This window comes from Ammospiza nelsoni, chromosome 6 (genome assembly GCF_027579445.1).
Source record: "Ammospiza nelsoni isolate bAmmNel1 chromosome 6, bAmmNel1.pri, whole genome shotgun sequence".
NCBI lineage: Eukaryota > Metazoa > Chordata > Aves > Passeriformes > Passerellidae > Ammospiza > Ammospiza nelsoni.
The window spans coordinates 29,911,781-29,939,597 of record NC_080638.1 but is presented as its reverse complement, the minus strand read 5'-3'; the positions used below and the strand labels follow the sequence as shown (position 1 = coordinate 29,939,597).

Sequence of the window (27,817 nt, the reverse complement as noted above, 5' to 3'; positions counted from 1 at the left end):
GTAGACTTGCAGTATCTTGTTTCAAATGAATCTGCAATGTCTTTGGGACTAACTTATTATGTTGCCAGCAGGGTGCAGTCCCAATCCCCACTGCAACCTTCAGATATATTCTGAATGCATGTGATAAACTAAAAATGTAGTGAATCATGGTATCTCCCTATAAAACATCTGTCTATGCTCATTTTATATCCAATTAAGTTATGAAAGAATATGCTACATTTCACTCTGTTTCCTGTAATTTCACAACTGTGGTTGTATAACTACCAGATAAGAAGGAAATCTAGGTCCTATTAAATTGCTCTTGATGACATTGATGCTCATGGTACATGGAAGAGTTGGCATAGTTCCCGGTTTACTGTGCTTAGTAGCTGCATGTTACCACATTCTGACAGAAGTAATTTTGCCATTTCCTGAAACAGCCAGAAATGGAGAATGTTTTTTTGGTTACTAAAGTGTAAAAGACAGACATGCTTGTGTAACTCCATGTGTTTTTCTGTTGTGTGCTGCCATGTATCTTCTAAAATTCCTGTGGTTGCAATAAAAATTCTAAGGCAGAACTTGAGTAACCAGATTCTACTGAAAATCTTAGTTTGAGCAACAGGACTCATTTCAGCTGATTATGTACCTAGGACTGCAATATATATGCCTTTATTGTGTCCCACAATATGATCCTTGGGAGTCGGTTGTGCCAAACTTGAGCCCCTAAACCTCTGTTAGCCCCAGAGGTGTTTGAATGCATTAAATTCTGTGTGCATTTCAATCCCCAGCTGGTGACCAAGGGCTGTGAAACCGTGGAGATGACCCTGCGCAGGAATGGCCTGGGCCAGCTGGGTTTCCACGTGAACTACGAGGGCATCGTGGCCGACGTGGAGCCCTACGGCTACGCCTGGCAGGCAGGGCTGCGCCAGGGCAGCCGCCTGGTGGAGATCTGCAAGGTGGCTGTGGCCACCCTGAGCCACGAGCAAATGATTGATCTGCTCAGGACATCAGTCACAGTGAAGGTCGTCATTGTCCCTCCCTATGAGGACTGCACACCACGCAGGTATTTTGCAGTCGCTGTGTTTGCTCTGAAATTGTATCTTGTTTTATGGGGAGAACCACCATAGAGTGTTAGTCTCAGAAAAAAAGTGGTATAATTATAATACAGAATCCAATACCTTATGGTTGGAAGATGAGAGCAGGAAAAACTGCCCACATTCAGTCTCCATGCCCCCCAAATATTCGTTAAATACTAAAATATAATAAGATGTGTGAAGAAGTTCCTGGAGCCATGGAATTTAACACAGAAATCAAACAACTTTTTAGTCATAATTGTGTGTTTAGCATGCATCAAAATTGATTGTACACATTCCTGCCAGCATTCCCATTTGCTGGTAATTTTTAATGCCTGTGGATATAATTCTTGAAAGCTAAGAATAGACTTAGATGTTTCTGTTTTCACAATAAGTAAGGGTATAAATTATGAGGATTTTTCAAAGGTATGGATCTGGCCAGAGAAATTGCTGCAAATTCTTATTTACTCCATAGATCTTGTTGCATCTCTCTCACTTGCCATCTGTATTAAGCCGAAAGCTCGTGTCAATTATATTGCTGATTTTATAGTTTAAAACTGGTACTTCATCAGAAATAAGCAGTAATATGTGCATTTTTCTTAAACTGGACATTAAATCCCTCCATTTTTCCTGAATTCGCACTAAAGCTTTTATAATTTTTATGAATTCTCAGCATTGTCTGTAGCCTTCAGCCTCATCACTAAGTCTTAAACGCATATTCCTGACATCCTGTATTTGTATCCTAGAAATGTTCCTGTATGATTAAAATGGAATGACGTTTAATAGAATAAATTTGCCCCCAGGCTAGCTGAAGGCTTAGGATAGGTTTTCCAAGAAGCAAGTACAGTTACCAAAGTTCAGAGGATTCCTTGGAGTGAGAGACCAAGTGAGCATTTTTGCACTGCTCTTTTTTAATCAGTCCATAACTTTGTAGATGTAATAGCTAAATCTTTGTATATTTAAGATTGGAACTGAACAGTAGCACATATTTATTATATATATATATGAAATTGTGTGTCTTGAGAAAAGAGCCGGTACTTGTGTAAAAGAAAAATCCATGTTTGTTTTTACTGTAAGCAACATGAACTCCTTTCGTAAATGCTAGCAAAAGAGGAGCAGAGAGAAAAGGAGTTTTTTGTCCTTCAGCTGTCAGTGGAAAATTGAATGCATGTTAGGGATTAAAATGATGAGTGGCATAAGGTCACTCATGAGATATTTGGAAAGCTTTTGAGCAGTATTTAGCAGCCCGAGCAAATGGAAAGTTCAGCTGCAATCATCATGAAAGGATTAGAGCAGAAAAATCAGTGTGGAAAGCACAGATCCTATTATTTCTGAACTAAATTAAGTACAGCCAAAAACAGGCTTACTTTTAGTGCATCCAAACCCATAGCAGTAAGAGAAATGACTGCACTTTTTGAAATACTCAGAGTTTTGTTGTTGCTGTCTAGTGAGCAAATCTTCATGGTAGATTATTACTAGCTATAAAATTCCATAAAGTGACTCTTGATTCCTCCCCCCCCCCCCCCCCCCCATTTACTCTGTCCAAAATCATAAAAGTTCAAGAACTGTGTCTTAAATTTGTAGCTATCCTACATGTATTACTAGACACTTCAGTTAAGTATTTGCACAAAGCAGCTTCTTTTGGCGATCAATTTTCTGCAACTGGAGTCCTTTCGTTATGTCCTCTGGAGGTCACTGAGTATTTCTACTACAGTAAATTCTGTAGACCATAACTAAAATGAAGATGCATTCTGCTTGGAATACTACATTGATATGAGAAGCAGTCCCTATCCTAATAAATTGGTTGGCATGAAGTTGGAGGGCAGTTAGATAAGCTGACGTGGTGACACGCACATGTACAAGGTCAGTAGGAGATGCAAAAATAGATCCAAACACCCCAATTCACATTCTCATGCCCTATGCAGAGGCAGGCCTTGTTATGGTTAAGTCTCTACTAAACCATGGTTATTAAAACATTGCCACTGAACTCATTTAGTGGGCTGATTGCTGACTTTGAAACTAAAGACACACCCTTAAGAGGAAATTGTGCGTTCCTGCTTGTTAAATTGTAGGTACCTTGCAGGGGAAAAAAGAGAAACCCAAACAAACTACTTAAGCACTGGGGAAAGAATAGCAGGGACATAAAATATGAAGAGAAAAGAAAAAACAAAGGATATCAATTATCAATATTGTAGTTCAGTTGTGAGTGGCCTTATCTTCTGCTCATCCCTGTCTAGCATGCAGTGGATCATATCAGAGGGGCCTGGGAGACTTTCAGGTGAAGCTGACCTACTTGTGCTTCAGAAGCACATCTCATGCCTTGCAACAGATAATTTAATTTGGACATTAAGACTAGAGGGTAGACCAGCATAAAACTACAGAATATGTACATCGTGGGCAGCAAGACCTCAGCACTGACTGTTTCACTTTGTCTGTTCCTATTAGACCGTACAACTTGCTTATGTCAGCATGGCCAGATAACAAGTTCTCTTGTTTTTTGTTTTTTGCAGGGAAGATAGATTAATATTTTTCAGCCCTAATGGTGTAATTGCTTAGAGGAAGAGCTATGGGTTCAAAATTTTGCACTGATTTTTTATTTTTCTTTCCATTAGAGAGTGATGTATGTAGATAAAGTAATTATGATAACACATACTCAGTGTTCATTCAGATATATATATACACACATTTGTCAAGAGAAATGCCAAAATTATCCTTACTGAAGTGGAAGATCACATTTTTTTCCAAGTGCCTCATTTGAAATATATGCAGAAGTTTGCCCTGCTTCTTATGTGGGCTGCATTAGCTTACATTCTGTTCTAGTCAGATTTTTATGCTGTGCTGTTCCCCAGGAAGCAACGGGCATCTTTGGGGTTTGGCATTTACAGTTTCTAGCAAGTCTTTTCATAATGTTCAGATTTATCATCTGAGGTACTCCAAAGCCAAAGATATTTGAAAGTTACGTCTAGTGCCTTATTTCATGTGACTCTGTACATCAGAAAGATGTGTCTCAAAGAGAACAAACATTTCAGGTCTTATTTGTCTGGGTGCAGGTAAATTCTAAAACACATGGCTTTAGGAAGGGGAACTACACTTCTCACAAATCTTTAGTTTTTCAATCAGATGGAGAGTATCAGCTTGGTTAACTGAAATGTTGGAATGGATGGCTGTAAACTCTTCTAGAGGGATAGACAATGACAGGCGTTGGGTTAGGGCTTAGTTATGGTGACAACAGGGTTGTTAATGTGTGACAATCAGGGGAAAGGCCAACAAGGCAGAGTCCATGGTAGTCTGTTGTGCATCACTCACCAGGATGAAGAGACAGCATCTCAACATCACTACTCCTTTTTCTTGAGCCTTCTAAAATTTGTTAAATAAACGTTTCTTAAAAAGAAAATCTCATACTTCCATAGAATTGGTTCAGCTTCTGTCTTCAGATTTCTCTTCTTGTGAACATGTCACATGTTTTAATTTTTACAGCTGCATATTAATTTCTTCATTTCCAGGAGTTCTTCAGAAAACTACCGTATGCCAGTGATGGAGTACAAAGTGAATGAAGGAATGTCATATGAATTCAAATTTCCCTTCAGAAATAATAACAAATGGCAGCGAAATGCGAGCAAAGGACAGGGACCTCATGTGGCTCAGGTGCCATCTCAAATCCAAAGCCCAGTACCATCTAGGATTGGCTCTGGAAAAGGAGAAGGGAAAATGCCACCCCCAGAACGAGCCAACATTCCTCGAAGCATCTCGAGTGATGGGCGCCCATTGGAGAGCCGGAGGTACGTGTCTTCTTCACAAATGGTTTTTCATTGCTGCTCTGAATCTTGCCTGGCAAAATTCACAGGAGTTTATCTAAGTACCTGAAGACTGCTTTTAATCTTGGTTTTAATTAGTCAAAAGACAGCATGACTATGAATGAAACAATAATCAAAAGGAAATACCTTTCCTGGCACAATTAACCGCAAAATTAAGTATGCTGGAATGTTTCTCTGTGTTGGATGGTATTCTGAAACTGCTGTGATGTTATTTAAGTTTTAAAAGAGTTACAGTCAGAGTTTTAGAGCTAAGTGTTCATGAACGTCAGCATTTTGAAAAAGTAAATCAAAAATTTATCTTGTTCATAGGCTTGGTGGAATTGCCTAAAGCTCCCAAAGCAAAAATAGTATCTTACAGGGTTTTTAGCAAGAGAATTCTGACTGGTATAGAAAGGAAATTTATCTGACTGGGGAGTGTTCAGTGTTCAGACATTTTAGGCTAGAGGATGAATTGTTCTAATTTTGGATTTCTCCAGGGCAGTTTGGGATTTTTTGTTGTTTCAAGTTGTTTAAACAAGAAAATGATTGTTAGGATAAAGGTATCAGGTCCATCATGTAACAGTGTTTTTATTCTTTTGTAGAAAAATATGTATTTGATAGCATCAAATGAACTGTCATTGGTTTGATTATCTATACAAATCTGTCTCTGCATTTGCAATGAGATCTGTGGAGGGAAGCAGGTTAATAGCTTGTATTTCTTATTTTGGACAATTCCTAGGGAAAAAAGCTTTAGATAGTTTCTGATCATCTTTCTGGGTGAAAAATGTAAAGCAATGGTAATAAGATGCATATTGTGGAAAATCTAAGAGTTCTAATGAAACAACTTAAAATCTTTTTCACGTCTTGAAGAACTGGGGATGGAAAAACATGTTCAAAGATGGTACAGCCAAGACCAAGGAACTACCAACATGAAATTGAAACTTCTGTGTTGGATACCTTGTTAGGAAGTTACGATGGTTGCTAAGGACTTAATATTCTTACTTTCTTTTCCTTAAATATATACTTTAAAAGCTCCCATCTGTGGGAGTTGGAACAAAAGTGCAACACTGAAGCCACTAATACTTTCATAGATGACCTGACTAGATTGTCTGTCTGTTAAAAAAGGTTGCAGAAGCCACTGAAATGCTGGACTTGATTCTCAAATTACGTATTTGGACCAACATAAAAATTGCATGGCTACAGGCTATATCTGCTTCTTAGAGCTAAAGACAGGCAGATGCTGAACTGGAAGGAAGAGCAGCTGTGCTGGTGGCATTTTTTGCTCTCACCAGTGCTGAACAATCTCCTTGCGTAGTTCCAGAAGGCACAGTCATACCTGGGAAAAGCTTACGGCAATGACAGACTATTGGATTTTGTTGAGTTGCTGGTTTTTCCAGATGCTTCCATCTCATCATGGCATTAACCAGAGAACTTGGCTGCAGTCTGGAGTTGGCTCATGTCAAAGAGAGCCTTTGGCTGCCCTGGGAGAAGGGGTATTAACAACTGTATGTTCCTTGTGCATAAAATTGTACACAGGCAGCATCACATACCTAAGGCATTCAAGATTTATCCAGTCTCTGGAGGCTTCTAGAAAAAAGGGGGTTATGGCCTGCTAAATGTTTGCAAAGTGAAAATTATATTTTCTTAGTCAGTATTTGTTTTCAAAAAGTGAAACTTTGACTTTTTATTTCCTTCATTTTCAGGGCATGTAGCTGGTTTTGATTGGTTTTTTTTCTCCTCTAGGCATTCTTTTAACTATTCTTTTTATTATTATTCAAAAAAGGTTCTATTGGATTTTTCATCCTTGAAAGTATATTATCAAAGTAGCTTTTAAATTTCACTGGGAATTTTTCTGGATGCTTGAGAAATGTCTTCTGTCATCTTTCTGGTCTGCTAAACATGTTAGTCTTAGATAAATCAAGTTTAAATATATCATCACTTGCATAAGGTTAATGTCTTTTGAGTTAAAGGGAAGATTTTTTTTCTTTATAAAGAAATACAGGAGGGGGAAAACCTCAACAATAAGCTCACTGCAAGACTCAGAGAAAAGACTTGTCTTTTCTCTGCGTGGTAAAGCTTTTCTTTTCAGAAAGCTCAGATACTTCTTATTGTATAAAGTCTTAAAATCAACAAAGGTGGGTTTTTCATAGCCCTCTTAGCTGCTGTCTCATTTAGTTTTTCACCACTAGTTTTCATATTTACCCTAAAGAACTCTGAGGAGGAGGTGCTGAAATCTGTGCATGTTTCTGGTGCAGGCAGCAGTGATGGTTCTCTGCTGTGCTTTGCCCCCTTTAGTCCATTATGTATGTTGGAAATAAATAAAATCTGCATTAGCAGTCTTGAGAACAGGAGAATTTCACTTCATATTCATCCAAACATTGTCTCCCCATAGAGACTGCTATTGTAGGTGGGAGAGTGTGTTGCTTGACAATCCCTCATTCTGAGAAGGCTGACAGATGTCCAGTCCAGCAAAGTATTTGAATTTCCCTTCTTTGGATTATCTTCATATATCCAATTCACTAGCTTATTTTCCCTGATCTTCACAGTACCTGGATCCTTGAATGTAGTCATTATTGATATAGGTGGGTATTTGTAGACAGGAAAAATAACCCTTCATTATAAATCTTCAAATAACCCTTTATTATAAATCTTCAAATAAATCTCTAATGTTACTCCAACATTAAGACTACAAAATCTAATATTATAAATTCAATAAATCCCAAGTTATGGCTTATTTCACAATATTAATTACCAGGTGGGATGCTATATAGCCTATTACCCAGAATGAATATCAGGATAGGTTAAGGAAAAAACAATAAACCACATATGTGTGAAGTAAACCAGAGCTAATGTTTTTGGAGAACATGTAATTATAGCACTTGATTTTTTTATTTATTTCCCCTCTTCTCACAATTTTCAGGTTTTTTGTACACTTGGTTTCCACACTCTCTTAATAAACTGTGTAAGGAAAGGAGATAATGGCAGATAATTATCTGTTCTTAATTTGTCAATTAAACTGGAACCAGTTTTAACTAAAACTTGATCGACAGACATTTGAAAAAGTGTGGAAATCAGTGATGAAAGTATGTTGAAGACTCAGGTCTGGACTTGAGCACTTCAGTCTGTAGTTGAGTACTGTTGGATGAAAGCTCAAGGCTCTTAACTAGAAAATTTCTGAGCACAGTCAATATTTTAAACCAAGTGGAAAACTGAATTACAGCATGACTGCAGTCACACATGGCAGTAAAATTCTGCAGTATGGAAGTATCAGAACAATATCGTTGATTGGTTTTGTGTCACATTGAGGACTTTGAAGCACAGTCTTGCCCTAAGACTCCATATTTATTGAAATGATGCCCATGTAGTCAGTGATAGTAATTATGCCAGTTGTAGCTTCTAGGTTAACTCCTGCAGGCAGATTCTATTTTAAACTGTTCCTGTATCACCTAAAAATCCTCATCTGCTGCAGTGTATCTTGCATCAGTGACATTTTTCCAAATATGAACAAACAGGTGTTTCTGCTCATTTGCTACCTGTCAAGTCAGCATTGTAGTACACACACTGCCTACCTCACAGGGTTTGAAGATTTGTTATTTAAATGTTCTCATAACATTCTTCTAATTAAAACATGTACCAACATGAGATTCTATTCCACACACTTCGTACCAGCTCTGGGACCTAGAGCTGGATGTCGCAGTGGAAAAACCAGAGGTTTGTTGGTATGCATGCCTGTGCAGCCAAGCTCTTGCAGTGTAAAAGCATCTGAGAAGAGCCACGCTGTGTCATGTCAAGATTTGGTCATTGTTGTTTTGACAAGGGCCATCAGTGGGGACCAGGGAAAAGCATAGGAAATGCTTACAAGTGTAAAGGAAGACTCTTTTTACCAGGTCTGACAGTCCCCTGGCTGTCTGCTGTGTAAGATTGCCTGGAGCTGGGTGCACCTGTACTGCTGTGGCTGCTATCTCTTCATCCAGGTTCCTGCTAATTGGTCTCTTGGTAGTTCTAGACCTCCTACTTGTTCTTTTGTCAGGAGGGATAGTGAGTAATCGCTGCTTGCTTGGTCCAGTGTAATTCATGTTTGGATGAAGTGAAGCAGAGAGGATAAGTTTCTCTATAATCCCTGGAGCCACAGGGCTTGTTCAGTGTGTCTTCATACACAAACTCTTCTGTACATCTGGTGTCCCACTGCCTGCCTCGGTGTCTTTTCTTTTTACAATATGTGTTTTCTGAAAGGTGATGATCAACTTGAAAAAAACCCAAAAACTTGAGATGGTACAACATGACAGCATAATTGCCTTTTCTGTTTCATTCACTATCCCCTTCTTCAAAATTGATGGAGTTTTTTCCTTTTTGAATGGAATGGATTGTTTTCCTTTAAACATGAGAGCATTTGAGACGGTGTTTGCAGCAAATTGTTGTGGCTTGCAGTATTACTAGGATTGTAAAACTCAAACACATGGAAGGTAAGCATGCCAGAATTAAGATTTGCTGTGCTGTTTTTTCAGAACTCTTGTGTAACTGTATATCAGATGCTTCTTTTGATTAAATTACAAGAATTTCTTTTAACAGACGACATCTGCCTCATTCAATTCACACAGTGGAGGCAGCTCATTAAAGAAGAGTGATTTAGTTTTTCTTTTCCTCTTCATTACTCTGTCCCTTATTTACTGGATGACATTCAAATACTGTTGTAAAGATGCCATTACTAATTCCCCTCTAAGCTTTACAGTGGTGCCCATTACTATAGTTTCTGAATGCTTCATGGGTATTAATTAAACTTACTTTTCAAAATTCCTGTGTGAGAAGAGATGTCATTCACCATCTTCGAATTAGAACAAAGGTAGAGAGATAAATTATGTTCTAATTATTTGTTCTGCTTATTTTGGCCATCTCATATTTGGAAGTGTGCCCAGTATTGTTAATATTTTGTATATTCAAATTATAGCCTCAGTTGACTTCAGCTGCTTTAGGAAGATTTCAGCTCAGCGATATAGTGGGCCTTAACATCAAATAAGGCCTTTTGAAAAACTGAAATTAGCAACGACAAATGAAAAATTGTCATTAACAAATACAGTAGTGGTCACATCGAGTGGTCCAGCAAGTGTAAAGTAAGAATTCAGTTTGCCAAGTCAGCACTGACTGTAAGGCCATTTTCCCTCTTTTGCCAGCCTTGACCCTCCTTTGCTCCTGGGCTCTGCAGCTCTTGCAGGAGAAGTTGTAGCACAGTGTAGGCCCTGTGCCTGTACAGTTTTACAGGAAAAAGCACCTGTCTATGATCTTGTAATTAGACTGCCTTAGGCCATAGGCACAAAGTGACCTAGACTGACATTTTTCTTCTGATGTGTGCACTATGTGCCCTGAATACGTGGGAAAAATTAGAGCTAATGGCATAGAAATTAATTTATTATAAGATGCTTTCAATGTCTGTGTTGTCATATTAAACAAAATAAATGTATGCCCTTTCCACTCACTGCTTTCACAAAAGATGATGTTCTTCCCATACTTGGCAAGACTTAACCAGTTCTTTCAAGATGAACTAGATCTGTTAGAACTAAATCATGCATGGGATAATCCTAGTTCAATTGACTTCAATGTAATTGTATCTGTTTAATGTAATGGACGCTTGGCCTATTTTTAAATTCAATTGTGGGACTCATGTACTTAACCATTTTGGCATTTCTTTTTAAAACTCTCTTTTGAAATAGATAAGAGCTTGCTTTAGTATGGTTTTTAATTATAAACAAAAGACAGGCTCAGATGATTTTAGCTATAGGGGCATACTGCTAACACAACACAATGCACCTTTTGTGTTGGGAAGTGCCTTTCATCAAAAGATTTCAAAGCAGTTCAAAAAGTCAATTTGAACTAATTTGCTCTTAAATTTTTTTCTCTTATATGTTTCACAAAATGAAATGTCTTAGAGCATTAGTGTGTTTTAGTGCAACTGTGAACTGTACTGACAAAAATATACTTCTGCTTTAATTAAAAGAAGGTCTTACCTCACTGGTTGTTCATCTCTATTGTTCTGACCACATTTCTAATACAATTTTGTTTGCCCTCAAGGTCTTTCCTCTTTGTAAATGAGTTAGAACTCTATGACATAGAGTTTTGAAATCTTGATGTTCTTTCTGAACAGTGCTGTCACTTTTTGGTAAGGCATAGGAAGAAAACAAAAGGGCATTGCTGGATCTGAAATGAAAATGTAAGCATTTTTCAAGAGAAAAAATTTCAAATAAATTATTTGAGAAGTAATTGGTTTCCTTACCATCAATTCCAATTTAGCATTGGGAAGAAAGGTCACCATTTTAAACTGTGTATTGCTCTACAAGTGTAACTGAGTTTAAATGTGTATACCTTTATATGTGAGCGAATGCTAATGGAAGTGCATTTTTTGTGTGGCCAAACGATTCTTTCTTCTTTTTAGAGGAGTGCGTCTGGGAAAATAAACTGCTTGGCTTATGGGTCCCCAAGTTTACAAGTCTTCAACCATGTTCTTAGCAAGCAAATATTTCAGAGTAGTTGCTTGATAAATGTGGGATAAGTTTAAATATGTTTGGTAGACTAGAAAGGCATTACTGGAATTGGTGTAGCACTTACCATGGTCAGGCCTTAGATAGTTCCTTTCTTGTCTCAGAAAAAGAGTTACTATTAGTTATATGCACTTCATGAAATTCCAGATGGCAAAAATGTTTGATCCAGTCGTACTGCTCTTTCCATTTTAAGATTTTGTTTACTGCTTTCTTGCAAAGTACTTAGAAGGACAATGCACATTTGATATAAATGTAAATATAAATATATATGCACACACTGTTTTGATATAAGTGCATACATAAGTACAATTAATCAGTTCAATAATTGGTTTTTATTTCCAAAAGATTTTTTAAACTTTTCAAGTTTTTACGTTATTGTGGTGAGACCCAATTTAAAATCTGCCACTCCTTTAGAGATCCAGATTAAATGGCCAGGCTAAGATCTTCTGAAGCCCAAGACCTGAGCTGGGTGCTGAGGCAATTTGTCTATATGTTTCACTGAAGTCATTATCTGTTTTTCAAATATTAAATTATTTAACTTGTGCAAATTATTGTTTTCCTAGATAAAATTAATAAAGGCTGTTGTTCACAGTAGGAGTTGGATGTTTGTGAATGGCATAATTCAAACTTTGCTTAAATCACTGTAAAATTTTTGAATAGCTTCAGTCACAACTGAGTAGAACAAAGAACTAGCTAACAGCAGTGAGTTCTGCTGGGGTTTGGGAAACAAAATGCACAAAGCTAGCAGTTATCTACAAAAGCCTTTGACTACAGAACAGGATATGAGTTGGGCAGTATAAGCCTGCTGCTTCCAGCCATTTTGCCCAGCTGCATGTGTTGCAGTTCTAGACTGTTTATTTGCTGTATGGTTATTCTGACCGGTGAAGGCTTTATGTGACTCAGGTCTGCATTTTCAAACAGAGTTCTTGATCTGTTGAGATAGTTTTGTATTAGAATGTTAAGCTTTAAAGTGGTATGTATGGATTTCGTTGCATTTTTTTAGTCCTTGTGTTTTAAAGTGGACAAGTTTGGTGGCGTAGAGGTAAACTTGATACTCTTGGAAGAGTTTGCATAGGCAGCTCACTACATTTAGTTTAAGTTCTAGGCAAGAGTTTGCTATGAGAATTAGGAATATTTTCTTCTATTTGCTATTTTGATGAGGAATGTAGTGTTTCATTATTCTTTACAATCAATCTGTAATGTATGCCAGAATTTTCTTCCCACATTGCCTTTATTTCTTCCCGTGCACCCAGGGTTTTACAGTTGATTTTCATGGTTTCCAGTAGATAATAAGGGGGAAATGTCTGATCCTTCAGCTGATGGGATTTCTTCTGTCTCCACGACGCCATTGCTTGCAGCTGTGGCAGTTTGCAGGGTGTTTTTGAGCATGCCTTGCAGTGTGACCCTGCTGATTTGCAGCTTCCCTTGCTCCCTCACAGGCTGTCCCCTGGCTCCGATGTCTACGTCACCGTCTCCTCCATTGCCTTAGCAAGGTCGCAGCAGTGCCGCAACTCTCCAAGCAACTTATCCTCCTCCAGTGACACCGGCTCTACTGGGGGCACGTACAGACAAAAATCTATGCCAGAAGGGTAGGCACCAGACTTTTTACATGTTCTGTTTCAGCAGATTTTTTGTTCTGTTTCATTTGTTGTAATGTGTGCTCAAGGAGTGCTTACACAGGCTCCTGTCAGCTGTTGTTTACAGGCATGAAACCATGGCTGTTTTCAAATAACACTGTCATGCTTCTTGAAAAAGCCAGTTTTAACAATCCTTTGCTTCCGCTTTTACCTTGCAGCCTAACTGCTCTCTCTCTTCCTAGTTTACCGCTGCTCAGATTACTACACAGAAGGACTTATATATATTTAAAAACCTTCATTGAAGGTGCTGGTTTGACATGGCAAATTGCTTCCTTTCACAGGTTTAGATTCTAAAAGAAAAGTAGTAATAGGTTTGGGACTTTGCAGTCAGTTAATAGTTGAAGCAAAGTAGTACTGAGTGCAGCTAAGATGTGTAGGCACAAAAGTGCTAATTAATCCACAGCTAGCTTCATTTTCACATATTCACAGTAATTCTGTCTTAAAGCTTCCACCTTTCCAGAAGTCTTCAAACTCTCTGAAGTGTCAGTGTAAGGGGCAACTTGCAGAGGAAGAAGTTAAATCTGTATCATATTCAGAGAGCACTGAAAGGACCAATAAATCAAAGATCACCAAGTAGAGAAAAAAAATTGGCAGCAGAAGAGCTGTCAACTACATTCCAAATTACTTCCTATAGAGAAGATAAAAGGACAAAACTGCTGATAGTTCACACTGCAAGCCTTCCCTCTGAAATATTCTTCAGTACTTTTCCAGGTCATTGTGTGTAATTCATTTTGGTTTGGGTCTTCTATAAAGTAGAAATATCTTTGTTTTAAAAGATACATTATTAGTGGGATTAAATGCCATTGTCCGGAACTGCTTAGTACAAGGGCACTGTCTTTTGCCTCTAGGTGCTCTGTGTCAGCCCAGAGAACACTGTTCTGAGCACGTGTTTGAAAAAGTACTGCTGCTTACTCCCCAGCACTGAAGATTTGTCCTCCCCTGTCCTTCCTGCAGCTCAGTTTGAGGTTCTATGAAGAGTCAGTCTCTTCTCTGCTGCCCACCTTCATGAAGGCTTTGATTCGTGACACTATCAGGCCTGTTCTGGTCATTGTTTAAGCTTGTGCTTAAGTCCTGCTGACTTTAGGAGATTTGCCCTTAAACCTATTAAAGTTTGCTGTGAGGAAACACTAGATGTAGGTGTATCCAGGGCTCTGCAGCTGGAAAAAGGCAATTAACCTCTTTATCCTCTGTAGACTTTCTGGCTCATTCACATCACGCCAGCAGCATTTCTGTGTTACCTTGAATTCTGATGAGTAGCTTGTGCTCCCCTTATTGTTTGCTCTTTTCCAACTACATCATTTGCACTACAAAAAAGGTATTGCTGCCATATGTCCTTTGGCCACCACAAGCAAAACTGCTTGAGTAGGAAGGGATTTTCAGACACACTTGAAGGTTTGTTTGAATTGTCCTCAGAGCAGACCAGCACCCAATCCAACCCTTTTCCATCTTTTAAATTAGTTATAAAAATATGTTCTCTATGCCATTCTTCAAGCATTTTGAAATTTCAGCAAGGAGATGTGTCTTAGAAATATTGGCTGTACTGTCATTTTGGAGTTGAAGTTGTAATTCTGTGCAAGGAAACACAGTTTAAATGGAATAATGAAAGAAGCAATTAATAGGTGAACTTTGCATGTTCTTTATTGGATGCTCTTTAGAAAAATCCCAATTTCTTGATTCCAGTTATTTTACTGTTTTGTTCTATTCCCATAAGAAAAGCAGTTTGCCTCTTATACTGTCCTTGTACACATGAATCATGCTTACTCAGGATTTCCCAAACATCTACCTAAATGGTAAGCATGTAAAGACTAAATGGAAAGCATGAAAAATGTGATTGTGAAGGAATGTTTTCCTTGCCTCAAGAAGCAATTAAGTGTCTGTCCCTTTACTAAAAGCTGATGCAGTTCCATGTTCATCTTCTGTTGAGATTGGTCTGAAAGAGCAGGTTCAGGCAGTTCTGCAGCTGTGTTTGGTATCCCAGGTAGGGCTGGTCAGCACTACCCTGGGTGTGGTGCTAAAGTAGGGGAGAGAAATTGTAACATTGAGTTGCTAAGATGTTAGAGAGAATGATAGGCTGAAATAAGGGCCAAGGGGGAGCCATGTCCTGAAGGTAATCTTCCAAAAGTGAAGTTCCAGTTTGCTCTAGGTACACTACTCTGAGATTTCCCAGTGCAGGAAATCTCAACCTCACCATTTGTGCATACATTTATTTATTGTTACACAGTATGACAATTGGAAGGTTTGTGAACTTTATCTGACCAGGAGAATGGTGAGTCCAGCCTCTGTCAGACATTGGTACAAGCAGTAATTGCTGCCTCTAGATTATTGATCCATATCCTAAGCTGGGTTTAGGCAAAAACTTCCCTGCCTTCAAGAATATCCACATTGATCTTGATGTGTTTTTGTGTGTTCTGTACACTTATGCTATGCTTGTGCATTTGCTATTGCACTGACAATAAATTATTGTAAAAAGTAAAATTTAATCATACATAGATTGACAGCTTATATGCCTATGAACATAATGGAGATTAGGTAAGAGGGTATCACAAGAGAAAACAAAATATTGATGCAGTGCAACTTCATTGCACCCAGATTTGTTTAGGCTTTTGGCCTTTCCTTTTAGATACCAGCTTCTAGTTATTTTATTATGAAAATACATTCTTCTCATGAGTTTGTTTACAAATCTTAAAAGTTAGACTACAGATCAGTGTGTAAGAAATCAGTCACCTTTGAAATGCTGTGTTTAGACTTTTTTTACATATCTTGAATTGGTATTGAAGTCATCATGTTTAATTTAGGTATTGGATCAGTGAAATCCTACTTAGTCTGTGTGAATAGAAAAGGAAAAGTGTTACTTTTTGCATAATTTCAATGTAAATTGTTTATATTCAGAAGGCAGATATATACAGGTTTTCCTTATTTTCTAATTCATCAAAATGTATGCTGGCTGTATCAGGGAGCAGTGAACAAAAGGGGTGATCACATATGGGTGAATTTTTAGAAGGCTGAAATTTCAGTGTGTGCTGCACATTACAAGTGTGTTCCAGCTGCTTGTTCTTGAGGATGAGAGTGGGATTTTGTTGTTCTGAGCCATATAATTAATGGTGCTGTGGTGGGTTCATTTGAGTTATCAAGTGTGTGAACTTCAAGTGGGGTAACCACACTGAGCTTGCTCTGACAGCTGGGAAGGTGTCTTACATTGGAGGTTGTGTGGGGCAGTCTGTAGCTCATGGAGTAGACATCACAGCTGGGCTACTTTATTTTTTCTCGTTTTATTAGACATTACAGATAGAGAAACTCATTGATATAGTGATGATATATCAGCTTATAATTATGTTGTGTATTATCCTGTGCATGTAGAGTTGAAGGATTTTCTTTTTCTTTCAGAATATATCTGATTAAAATAAAAACCTCAGAAATACATTATTCTTGATGAATTCTTAATGATTGATTTGCTATTTCTGAACCAAGCTGTAATTCTTGCAGACTTATAAGTGATTTCTATGTTATACAGAACTGTAGATTTCAAGTCTTACAGGCTTTTAGGCATATGAGGCATGTAGGCTCAGTGTGGCACATGGGCCCTGTGTGTCTCTTTTGTCATTAGCTTGATCTCCTTGAGTTTACTCTGTCTTTATTGATCTTTCTGAAATCCGTCTGCCTATTCTGACAGGATTTGCAAAGTCCATTGAACTTTTCATTTTGCTGTGTATGCTTTCTTTTACAGCAATAGGTGTATGTCTCACTACTTTCTTACAGCTATATTTAATTTGCATTAATCCACTCAAATCATTTTATGATAAAATAACTTAAGAATTTACAGAATTTATAAACATCAGGATTTGGGAATCCATATTCAACGGCTGACTTTATAGAGGCTTATTTAAAGTATTTGGCAGTGTTAATATTGTCCCAAAGAAATCCATGTTGTTGGCATATATGTCTGCATCACCCAGAGGTATGACCTTACTATTCTCTTGGTTGGAGCCCAGGGAAGTGGCTGAGATCCATGGAATTGTCCCAACAAACTTTCTGATGCTTTCTTTGACTAGTTTGAGGTAGTTGAAAGGATCTGATCTTTTCCCAATAAACACACCTCATTTCCCTATGTGATTTTTATCTAAACTTCTACATTTTACTCACGATGTTGAGTTTTCTATTACCATGTAACAGTCTGGTCACCTTTTCATGTAAACATCTGTGTAAATAAAAACACTTAATTTTCTTTCTTGCTGTTTTGATCTGGTTTTTTTATTTTTCAATTGTAGCATTGTAACCAGTTGTTCTTGCCCAAGGATGCTCAATAAATTAATGTATATTGTAATCGTATGCATTAAAGCTGGTAGAAGGGTCTGGAGAGCTCCCACAAAAATGAAATTATAAATCCCTCAAGCATTTGTGCTGTGCATTGGTTTGCCCTGTTGTTTGACACTGGCTTCTTAAAAGTGCTCTTTTTTCCCCTTGTGTGAGGTTTCTGTATATTTAAAATGCTTATGTGCTTTGTGTTTGGGGAGAACAGGTTTGGAATTAGCCGCAGATCCCCCGCTTCCATTGACAGGCAGAGCACGCAGTCGGACACGGGCGGCAGCGGCAAGTCCACGCCCAGCTGGCAGAGGAGCGAGGACAGCATCGCTGACCAGCTGGGTACGTACGGAGCTCTGACCTTGGCCCTGCCTCTCCTGGACACACTGAGCCCTCTCAAGGGCGCTGCTTTCAGCGCCTTTCAGAGTTAGCCTTGGTCATCAGCATGAATAATTAGGTCTGGAGCCTGCACTGCAGCTTCTGCGGTCTGCTTCCTTGAGACCTAGGAGTATCACCTGAGGAAGAACTGATTTCATTTCCTTATTTGATTGTGGGATTAAATCTGCCTTAATGCTCTTACCCTGAAACATTCTGTCCTTTTAGAAGGAGCTGGGCAGACACACTTATTAATTTGTCTTGCTGCCGAGGACTTGCTTGACCTTACCTACTCTCCTGAGTGGCTTAGCTTAGTTCAATTTTTCCTTAGTTGGCTGAAGTGCTTGTGATGCTTCCTTTTCAAATGTGCTATATAAAAGCAAATTGATTGTTTGATCATTGAAACTATAAAAACACCATGTATAAAATGGAAAAAATGCAATTAAAGTTTAAATAGTGAAGTAAATCTATAAGTAGGTAATCACCTTCCACGAATGTATACATTTTCATTGCATGTAGCAATTAAGCTGTCAGCTGAGGGAACACATTAACTACAAAAAACAGCTAGGAACTGAGAATTTACATTGTTAGACCTTCATTTGAAGTTCTTGCGCATAGACCTTTTGCTACAACTATGGCTTGACTTGAAGGAATTACCGGTAAGACTGACACCAGTGAAAATGTCCTGTCTACAAACAGCAGTTTTCCACCATGATGACCCTGGCCAAGGTTGCTAGATTGTGTTTCTCTAAATTTTTTTACACTTGATTAAACAATACCGTACTTCACTATTGCATCACTTGATTGCATCACTGCACAAATGGGCTAATGTTCTAGGGAGAATACACTTCAGTGACGTGAGGAATTTAAGGCATATGCTGCCAGCCTCTGGTTCTGAAGATGTTCTTGGTTCACACACCTTCACAACCTCAGTAAGCTGTGCCTTGTCATCAAAACCATCTGTCAGTCCCTCCCTCACAACTCCCCTCATACTCAGAGTAAAAAACTATGATTATACTAATCTGCAGTTCTCGTTTTGACAGAACAATTTTAATCACATATGTTTTGAAGCTGTGATGGTAATGACACATGTAAAAATGATCTTTTTGCTCAGCATTACTTTTGCAGACCAACAGTTCAGTGTTGGTGCTGGCACTGAGGGAGCTGCCAACAAGTTCTGTTCTACAGTGTCAGGTGTCAACATATTAGCAAAATAAATAAAGCCAGAAAGAACAGGGAAAATTACATGGTAGGAGAGATGTCTCCAGCATTTAGAAAACGATGAGAAATGCACAGTGATGTAAAATCCCTGTATTTTATCTCGTGTGTATTGTCCTGCTTTCATAGAATTGGAAGCTGCGTCTCTGATCGAGACTTTATTGTCAATCTGGTGAATCCAGGTGAAAGTTTGTTTTTTGACACATGTACGTTTCCACTTGGGATAATCTGTCTCAGGGTAAATAAGGCTTTAGGTGTAGTGAATCCACACACTGACACCTTCCTGGGCCTATCCTTTGCTACAGAGCACTTTGTTCTGTGTTCACCAACACTGCTTGCTACCACTTGCCAGGGAAAATCAAGTTTGATGATGATATTATTACTGGTATTATGATTATTATTCTTTTAAAAAAACTCACAGCTTTTATTTGTTTTTTAAAAAGCTCATGATGCTGCAGATCAAGATGAACAAACTGTAACTGTGGTGGAGAAAACACTACTATTTGCAATGGATATTGTTAAGTACTTGATGAGAGCAGAATATGTGTAGAAGTATACGTAAAACTCATAACTGAGAGAGATTCTTTTAAAATACTGACCTTGGGCTCTGAGAAGGCAATTACCTTCCTAACAGGCTGTGTCTGAACACCCTCTAGACCTTCACAGTTATCTCCTGGGAAAATGAGTTTTATTGGCGAAGTGTATTCCTCTGAGTGTCCATGTAAGATGAGTGATTTGACTTCCATTCACTTTTGTCAGGTTTAGTTTAGCAAGTATTCCTTTTGTACATCTATGCAGTTTCCACATTCGCAGCCAGCAGTGTTAAAGATAGAAAACATTTATTTAACTCAACTTTGGTAAGAAATATGTGTAGTAGTTGTACTGGGGAAAATGGATTCATTCAAGTGATCACTGTAGATTTGCTATTGTCCTGCCTTGCATAGAATGCCATTTAAGGAAATGTGGGTGTTGAGTCTTTTAAATCTCATGTCAGCAGGTATCAAGCATTTAGAGATCCAATGTCAGTACCCTGTGAAAGGGAATAGTCTGCTGTTTAAATGCTCTGATTTGGACAGTGGGGACATGATACTGTTCAGGTTGTTCTAACCCAAGTCAGAATGGTGACAGCTGGTTTTTCATGAAGCTTTAATGATTTACACCAGGCAGGAATGGGCCCCTACTTCCTCCCCTGTGTTCTGTCACAATATGTGCCTGGTTTTGGCTAAGGTAGTGTTGGAAGAATTGCAGTGTAAGATAAGGTTAGATTTTTTCTTAGTTTGTAGCACTGCTCTCTCAGTCCATGGTGTGTGCTGTGTTGCAGAGCCAACGTGCCATCTCCCAGCAGTCTCAAAAGTACTGCCGTCCTTCCGAGAGAGCCCCAGTGGAAGACTGATGAGACAGGATCCTGTGGTACACTTGTCTCCAAATAAGCAGGGACATGTAAGTTATTCCAAAAAAGGGATTATTTAATGTTCACTTTTGCTCTACAAGCTCTTGATACCAAAAGTGTTGTTCTAAGTTATGTTTCGAATGTCAATTAAAAAAAAAAGCAAAGAAAAATAATCCTGTTCCTTACTAGAACATGGAGAATGCAGCAGAGCAGACCTGTTGGTGCCTAAATCCTCAGCACAGTGTACTGAAGTATTTACTAGTTAATAAAGATTTGCTGCCAGTTGGACAGCAACCTCTTGTCTGTTATCTTGTAAGAAGTAAAGGATTAGTAGAAATTTGCAAAGCTATTCCTAGACTTCACATGTAAGACTTACAGTTTAGCTAGTGTATCTTCTAATGCAATGGCCAGAAAGCTGCTGCTTTTGAGACAGATTGGTGATTTTTGTTTTGTATTTTCTCCTTTTTCATAACATACACTGTTGGAAGTCTGTCTCCTGGAATCCTGCTGAAAAAAACCTTACTTGATTTATTTGTTTTGAAGTTCTAAATAGTAAATTCTGTCTCTGCAGAGTTAACTATTCATGCCTTTGTGGAGACTGTCACTTCCCAATTTGTATACAGAGAGATAGATAAATACAGTAAAGTTCATAAATTTAAAATGTATTGAAAATTACTGAAGACACTGTAATAAAAGAAGTACACTTTAGGCTTTAAATTACTCAATAAGCTGTATTACTACTTCTTATTTGTACTGCAGGCTAAAATACAGAGTTGTCTTGCATGATGTTACTGAAAGTATTACTTGCATTTATTTAGATCTGTGAAAGCCTTTAATTGGTTCCAGTCTTTAATTTACTCCTGCTTGCCACCATTATTCTTTCAATGAAGTTGGCGGTGTTGCTTTTAGATTATTAATTCATAACACCACATGTATTATTTAAAGAGACACCAAAGAAACCCGAAGAGTAACACACCTGTCTTCGTATTCTTAGAAGCACAGACTAGTTTTTAAGTTTAGATTGACCTGTTTTTCATGAGATGTATTTGACTGCATAGTGATGTAGTACATAACTCATTAGCTTGAGTGCCAAGTGCAATACTGGATTTATTAATGCTTGCATTATTCTGGTTTAGTCATTGTTAAAGTTAATCTTTATTATGTGGACAGATGGATGGGCAAGTGATGAAGTTCTTAATGAAGAAAAGTAACTTTAATTGGAGATGACTAGGAGTCCAGATCAACTTCATATTCCCCTATTTTCCTGTCAATTCTTTCTTTATATTGAATAAAGACTTGGATACTGATGATTCCTTGTTCTCAGTATGCATCTATTCCCTGTTTTCTTCTGAAAACAGAAGCAGTATCTGTTTCTTATATTTGTCTAGGATCTATATGTCTGTTCAGTAAAATGGTAGACAAATAGAAAACTTTTCAGTCTCCTTTCCATCAATTCCCTTTTTCCCAGGCCATGTGGTCATCCAACAGGTCTGTTGCCTGCTACTTCGTTTCTGATTCTGTAGATGAGAACTTAGATAAATTCAGTAGAATTCAAGTGGTTATAAATACCCCAAAGGTAGATGAGCTACTGAACAGTAAGTGTATGACAAAAGAAATTCTTCTTGAAATGGGATATTCCACCACTATGAAATTAAGGACATTCAGTTTCTTTGTAATAGTGGGCTGTGACCAAGGGCAGGACATAGAAACCAGCCAGGGACTGGCATGACCTGATGGCATAATTTAAAAACATTACATTAAAGCTGCTTTTCATGCAACTCTGCTTTTTGGAAAGCAATTTCCAATTAGTTAAATGATGGTTCACTGGTCATTTGCAAAGGACATTCCTGCTGAGGAGGTAAGACACCCTAGTGCCAAGAGGAGGAAGAGAAGTGGCTATGCTCTTCTTTGACTTTTTGATAGGCAGTTGGATTACAAAAACAGCATTCTCTTTCTGTGGATTAGTTGTGCTTCATGTTCTAAAACATTACACTCTTAAAATTAGAATATTTTTAATCATTGTAGTTATAAATCAAGTCAAAGTCTACCTAGTTCAACCCATTTCATTGGACTGGACTGAGCAGAGCTGTGCTTGAAAGGAATCACCGCAAGATATTTTGGGACAAAATATAATAGACTCAGGCTTTCCCTGCTTTCCAAACCCATAAGAAACATCTTTATGTGCTCCCAGCACAGAGGATGTGCATTGTGTTGGAATCCAATTTTTAGTGTTTATTAGTCTCCTCAATGTATTTATCCAATACCTCCAGGTAGGAGAGCTCCTACTGTGCAGTGGTGACATTTGTAACCCTTTATTTTCTCTTCTCCATTGCCATAATTTTGTTGTTTCTTCTGTAGTCTGACAGCCACTACTCCAGCCATTCCAGCAGCAATACACTCTCCAGCAACGCCTCCAGTGCTCACAGCGATGAGAAATGGTATGACAGTGGGGAGCGCACGGAGTCAGAGCTCAACAGCTACAACTACCTTCAAGGGACGTCCGCCGACAGCGGCATCGACACCACTTCCTACGGGCCCAGCCACGGCAGCACCGCCTCCCTGGGGGCCGCCACCTCGCCCCGCACGGGCCTGGCCAAGGAGAAGGTGGCCCCGCTGTGGCACAGCTCCAGCGAAGTGGTCTCCATTGCAGACAGGACATTGGAAAAGGACAGCCACATGGACCGCAAAGCTGAATCTTCACTCAGCCTGGATATTCACAGCAAGAGTCAGCCTGCCTCCAACCCTCTGACAAGGGAGAACAGTGCTTACAGTTTAAGTGATGCTGTCTCGCATACAAGGTAATTTTCACCTCTTGCATGATTGCCCCCCTATCATTTTCCCATTCTCACTCTCTAACTTCTCTCCATCAAAAGTGAGAAGTGGATGTTGAAGTGAAGGGTTTCTACTTAAGTTAATCAGTGTTTTGAAAGATTTCACTGTGCAGAATGCTTGAAATTAAGACCATCTTTAGTCTTCGCATCTGCTACTCCTTATAGTACTAAAAGTCTTTAAGAGCATATTCTGTACTAAACTGCTGCTACTGAACTGTGTGCAAGACAGACATGTCTGATGTGTTCATGGGGAATGTCTTGTAACAACTGCAGTTCATGTGTGGATCAGAAAGGAGATCTGTCCATGTTATTAATGAATAGTTTAATGTTGGATTTATTCTTAGTCTTGTAAGTACTCATTTCAGATGTTTTGCATTTCTTTCCCCCAGTCTTTGTGTTTGGAAATCTGCTCACAGATCAATAGCAAGAGCAATTTGCTTGGGAGTGCTAACATGTAGAATTATCTCATTCTGCTCCAGGCTCATGGGTATGACAGGTTACAGTCACCTTCCCTCTCTCCCTCAGTTTTGCCACTTGTAAAATCAGCAACATCAAGGATGTCTGTAATGTGCTTAAACACCTCAAATGGAAGATACACACTTTACAAGTTAATTGGTGCTACTACAACCAGAAAATATTCTAGACCGTTTTCCTAACCCATTTTCCAAGAAATATTCAGTGTGCTTTCAAAAAATATTCCTACTCTGTCATACTAGCAGCAAGAAAAAAATAAACATAGGTCTTTCAGGGAGGATGTGGGATCATCATAATTTGTTTGCCTTGTGGAGCTTGACTGTTGCATTTTTATTCTCAAGACACCTCTGTTTTGAGTGTGTAGCAAAAATACCTACAGACTGGAAGTCCAAACCAATTTCTGGTAATTTTGTTGAACAAAGCCACTGTGCAAGAGTAGATGTTTGAGAACAGTTCACTAATTCCTCATACAGTAGCTGTAAATAAGGGGTTGTCATAGAGGCTGTAATGTTCTGCATGTGCTTTGTCATGGTGATTTTCACTAAGTAATCCATTAATGGTGGTCCCACTCTGGTTTACTGCCTCTTCATTGGCCATTTTTGGCACCAAAGCTCATGCTCAATTGATAGAAATCCCACCCAGGTGTTTGAGACTGGTGTGTTTCCAGTAGCTACATATGCTTGAAGTACTTCAGCAAGTCTGGAGAAAACACTCTGCAGAGGGACTTAGATTTCTGCCTTGTTTGTGTGTTTCCCTTTCTTGAAGATAAAAAGTCTGTATGATTGTCTGCAGTGTTACACCTTTTATTTTAAGATAAGCATGATTTATGTGCATTTTTTAACACTCGGTAGAATTTATCACATGTCCTGCAGTACTTGTCTGAATGTAACTGGAAGTGACATCAAGTGTTGAGATTATTATACAAAATGCTGATTGCAATAAAGTTAGTAGCATTGTCATTTGGAAGGATTTTTTCTGAAGCCACTTAAAGAATCCTGGAAAATTTATGTAAGTCATGGAAACTTTATTGTAAAGCCTAATGGAATGGCATCTTTGTATATCTGTGGTTCTGGTTTCTTCTTCAAGCACCAAACAGGGTTAGTTCCCTAGAAAAGCTGAGAAAATTTTATAGAAAGAAACACTTTGCAGAGCAGGCACACCATGACAGTTCTTTTCTTCCATATATAATATACTTTGCAACATGCCTGCAAACTGGTGTTCAGGTTGTTGTCTCGTTATTTATTACATTAAATGTGTCTCCAAACACGGTGTTTTCCCTAGTTGGTGTGGATTAATTAACGTGATGTTTCTCTGATTGTATTGGAATTTTGGAATTATTCTCCTTGTCATTTGGGGCTGTCATTGAAATTTCCAGATACAGGTTTCCTGGGCTTTATTCTGGAGAAAACAGTTGAGGTTTCTTTTGGCCAAGTTTCATTTAAAACTGGGATGTTGATAATGCAGCTCTTTACAAAAAGGTGTAGTAGCAGTTTGTAGAACACGTGGGACATGATACTTGAGAAATGCAGAAATACTTGCACACACATCGTTTGTTGTGGCAGATTATAAAAGATTGACTCATGTTCCTTCTTTATTACTTCTTATTTTGAAGACTAGAGGATGTATTTGATGCCTCATAATCAAACAAAGGCACAGTCTAGGATAAAAAGCTTTGATTTTGTTTCTTGTGGCATCCTCAGTTGGTTGCACACTGAACAGCAGTGGAACCCTAGGTCATCCAGCTGCTTGCTCCCAACTCCTTTCTCATTGCTTCCTCTGTGGAGGCACAAAAGCTTGGAGCTGGAAGCTGGTTAAAGTGGCACTTCCAAAAGACAAGCACAGATTATGGAGATTATTATGAAGATGCCTGCTTCACAAAGGTGAAGGAGGGGAGACGAAAGAAAGATTCTGAACAGGCTACTTTTCATGAGAAATTAACAGCTTAATTGGTGTGTTTCTCAATCAGCTTCTAAATTGCTATCCTTTGTTGCTTCTCATTTTTTTATCTTTTGCCTGTGGATGCCATAATGTCTGGAATGTCTTTAAAATTAGGTTTCTGAGCAAGAAGAAAAGGAATATGGCCCTAAAAAGATCTCTGTGACAAAAGAAAAGAAAATAACTACAAATTAGAGTGTTTGTGTCTGTAGAAGACAAGAGTGATAATTACTGCTCAGATCATTTAATGGTGCATAAAAGAACTTGTACCTGAGAACTGGTGGCAAAATGTAAATTATAGTGATTAACTTTTATAGCAGAGCTTCTGGCTGGGTTTTATTTTTCTTTTCCACCCCCATTCCCAAAGTCCTTCCTGATGATTGTGCAGATTTCTCATAGCATCCCAGGAGAACTGCATTATGTAGGCCAGTAATTATACGGAATCATTATAGCTGAATGTCATTAAATGAAGCAGTGTGTGCTGATGGCATGAGTTCCCTCCAAAAAAGAAAATTAAATCAAACTTTTATTTCTACCTAAGCTATACAGATTCTTATGGCCTTCTTACCAAAATTAAAAGGATAATCTTGACTATTTGTAATCAAGTACATTTTTTATTAATTCTGATTATTATAAGATACTTAAAATATTATTTATTGTAGAGTGCTTTTATGAATGGCTCATCTGAAATTATTGCAGACAGTCATGTAGTATTTGAATGTTTTTTGTAATTCAGTCCTTGGTGTCTCAATAATTGAAGTGGGAGATAAGGGGCCAATAGTGACCATCTCTGTGTCCTGAGAAAGAGGACTCAATCTCTTCCAGATAAAACTAAGCTGGTCTAGGCATCTGTTGCAGTGTGATGAATTCTCTGCATGCTTCCTGGTGTTAAATATTCTAATAACTTCCCATCACACTTCCTATAGTGCTCGAGCTCTGATTTAGTTTTTGTAGAGTATGTCCAAAGCCTTTTGCTCTCCAAATATGCTCTCATTTAACAATTGACAGGTCTCTATACCTGTCAGTATCCTCTTGGCCTGCCTGTGTTTACTGCTAGAGTGAAAAACTTCAGTCATATTCACAATTCTGTGCATAGTCCTGAAGCAGAATATCCTCCCAAAAATACTATATCGTAAAAACCACACCTCAAAATATGCAATGCCCCTTAAAGAAAACAGTATTTTAAATTGCATGCTAATTTTTCTAGCATTTACCAGGCTGCTCTTGGTGCCTATTATATTATGTATATTATAATAAATATTCAAATAATAAGACCTAAAATGCACAATGTGTATTTATAGTATGTTATATAATAAAATATTATACATATATATGCATCTTACATAAATTTTTTGTCGAGCATAATTAACATCATTGTTGCCTTCTTTCCCCAGTAACATTAAGGATCAACACCAATAGTCTATCCAGGAGCTGAATATTTATTTTTACTGGTTTTTATTAACAAATTATATGTCACAACTAGCACTTCCTTGAGAAATACTTGATGGGTTGAAGAATTCTGAAATGTGGACAGAGATTCCTTTCTCCTTTTTCCCTACACTGAAGCAGACTTTTCTACTTCTTGAGTGTATTTAGGAGAGGGTAAAAATGGCAGTTTATGCTGTGGTAGTGATACCTTACAGATATGCTGGTTTGCTCAGCATGCGTAGGAAATTTTTTTCAGTATTGGAAGAGACAAAGGGGGAATAAAGAAATATTTACTGCCTATTCCCCTAGCTCTTAATTTTCTCTACTTTCTTGCTATAAATTATTCTTGCTTATATCTGTTACAAATATGAAGATTGTGCTGTGCAGCACCAAATATATGGGATTGATGGACAGGAAAATATCTTCCCGTGTTTCTTAGTCTGCTGTCTTTTGTATAGGCCTTTCACATGTAGAGATGGAGGAAAGGAAGAAATATAATTCTTTAATACAAAATCTGTATTATTGTAATTTAATTTGTATGCAAATGGAGAGGGTGAATCTTGCCCCTGATGTGATGCCCCTGGGCTACAGTGCACCCAGACTGTTCATCAAGCCCACAGCACTTCAGTGCTGGGAATCGTGGTGCTTAACTTGAGCCACATGAAAATGAAACAGATTTCAGGGTGATTCTTTTGACTCCATCTGTTGTCAGTGAAGGGAGAGAAGAAACTCCAAACCATTAATTCACTCTGCATATCTGAGATCTCTAATTTAAGACAAGCAGAACCACCTCCTTGGGATATTGCTTCATTGACTACTGGAGCAGGAGCCAGACAAGTGGCATAGATTAGGTA

General features: G+C 38.3%; 1 protein-coding gene across 5 annotated transcripts in view; it reads left to right on the top strand.

Moving 5' to 3' along the window:
* The window catches only part of SIPA1L1 (signal induced proliferation associated 1 like 1), a 198,319-nt gene that overhangs the window by 158,915 nt on the left and 11,587 nt on the right, over positions 1-27,817 (top strand). For all 5 annotated transcript variants that reach the window (XM_059473875.1, XM_059473873.1, XM_059473876.1 and 2 more), the window contains 6 exons: positions 768-1,042; positions 4,556-4,831; positions 12,816-12,965; positions 17,530-17,654; positions 20,227-20,345; positions 22,654-23,093. In XM_059473875.1, coding sequence (XP_059329858.1) covers positions 768-1,042; positions 4,556-4,831; positions 12,816-12,965; positions 17,530-17,654; positions 20,227-20,345; positions 22,654-23,093 — 1,385 coding nt within the window. The remainder of the gene's footprint in view (positions 1-767; positions 1,043-4,555; positions 4,832-12,815; positions 12,966-17,529; positions 17,655-20,226; positions 20,346-22,653; positions 23,094-27,817) is intronic.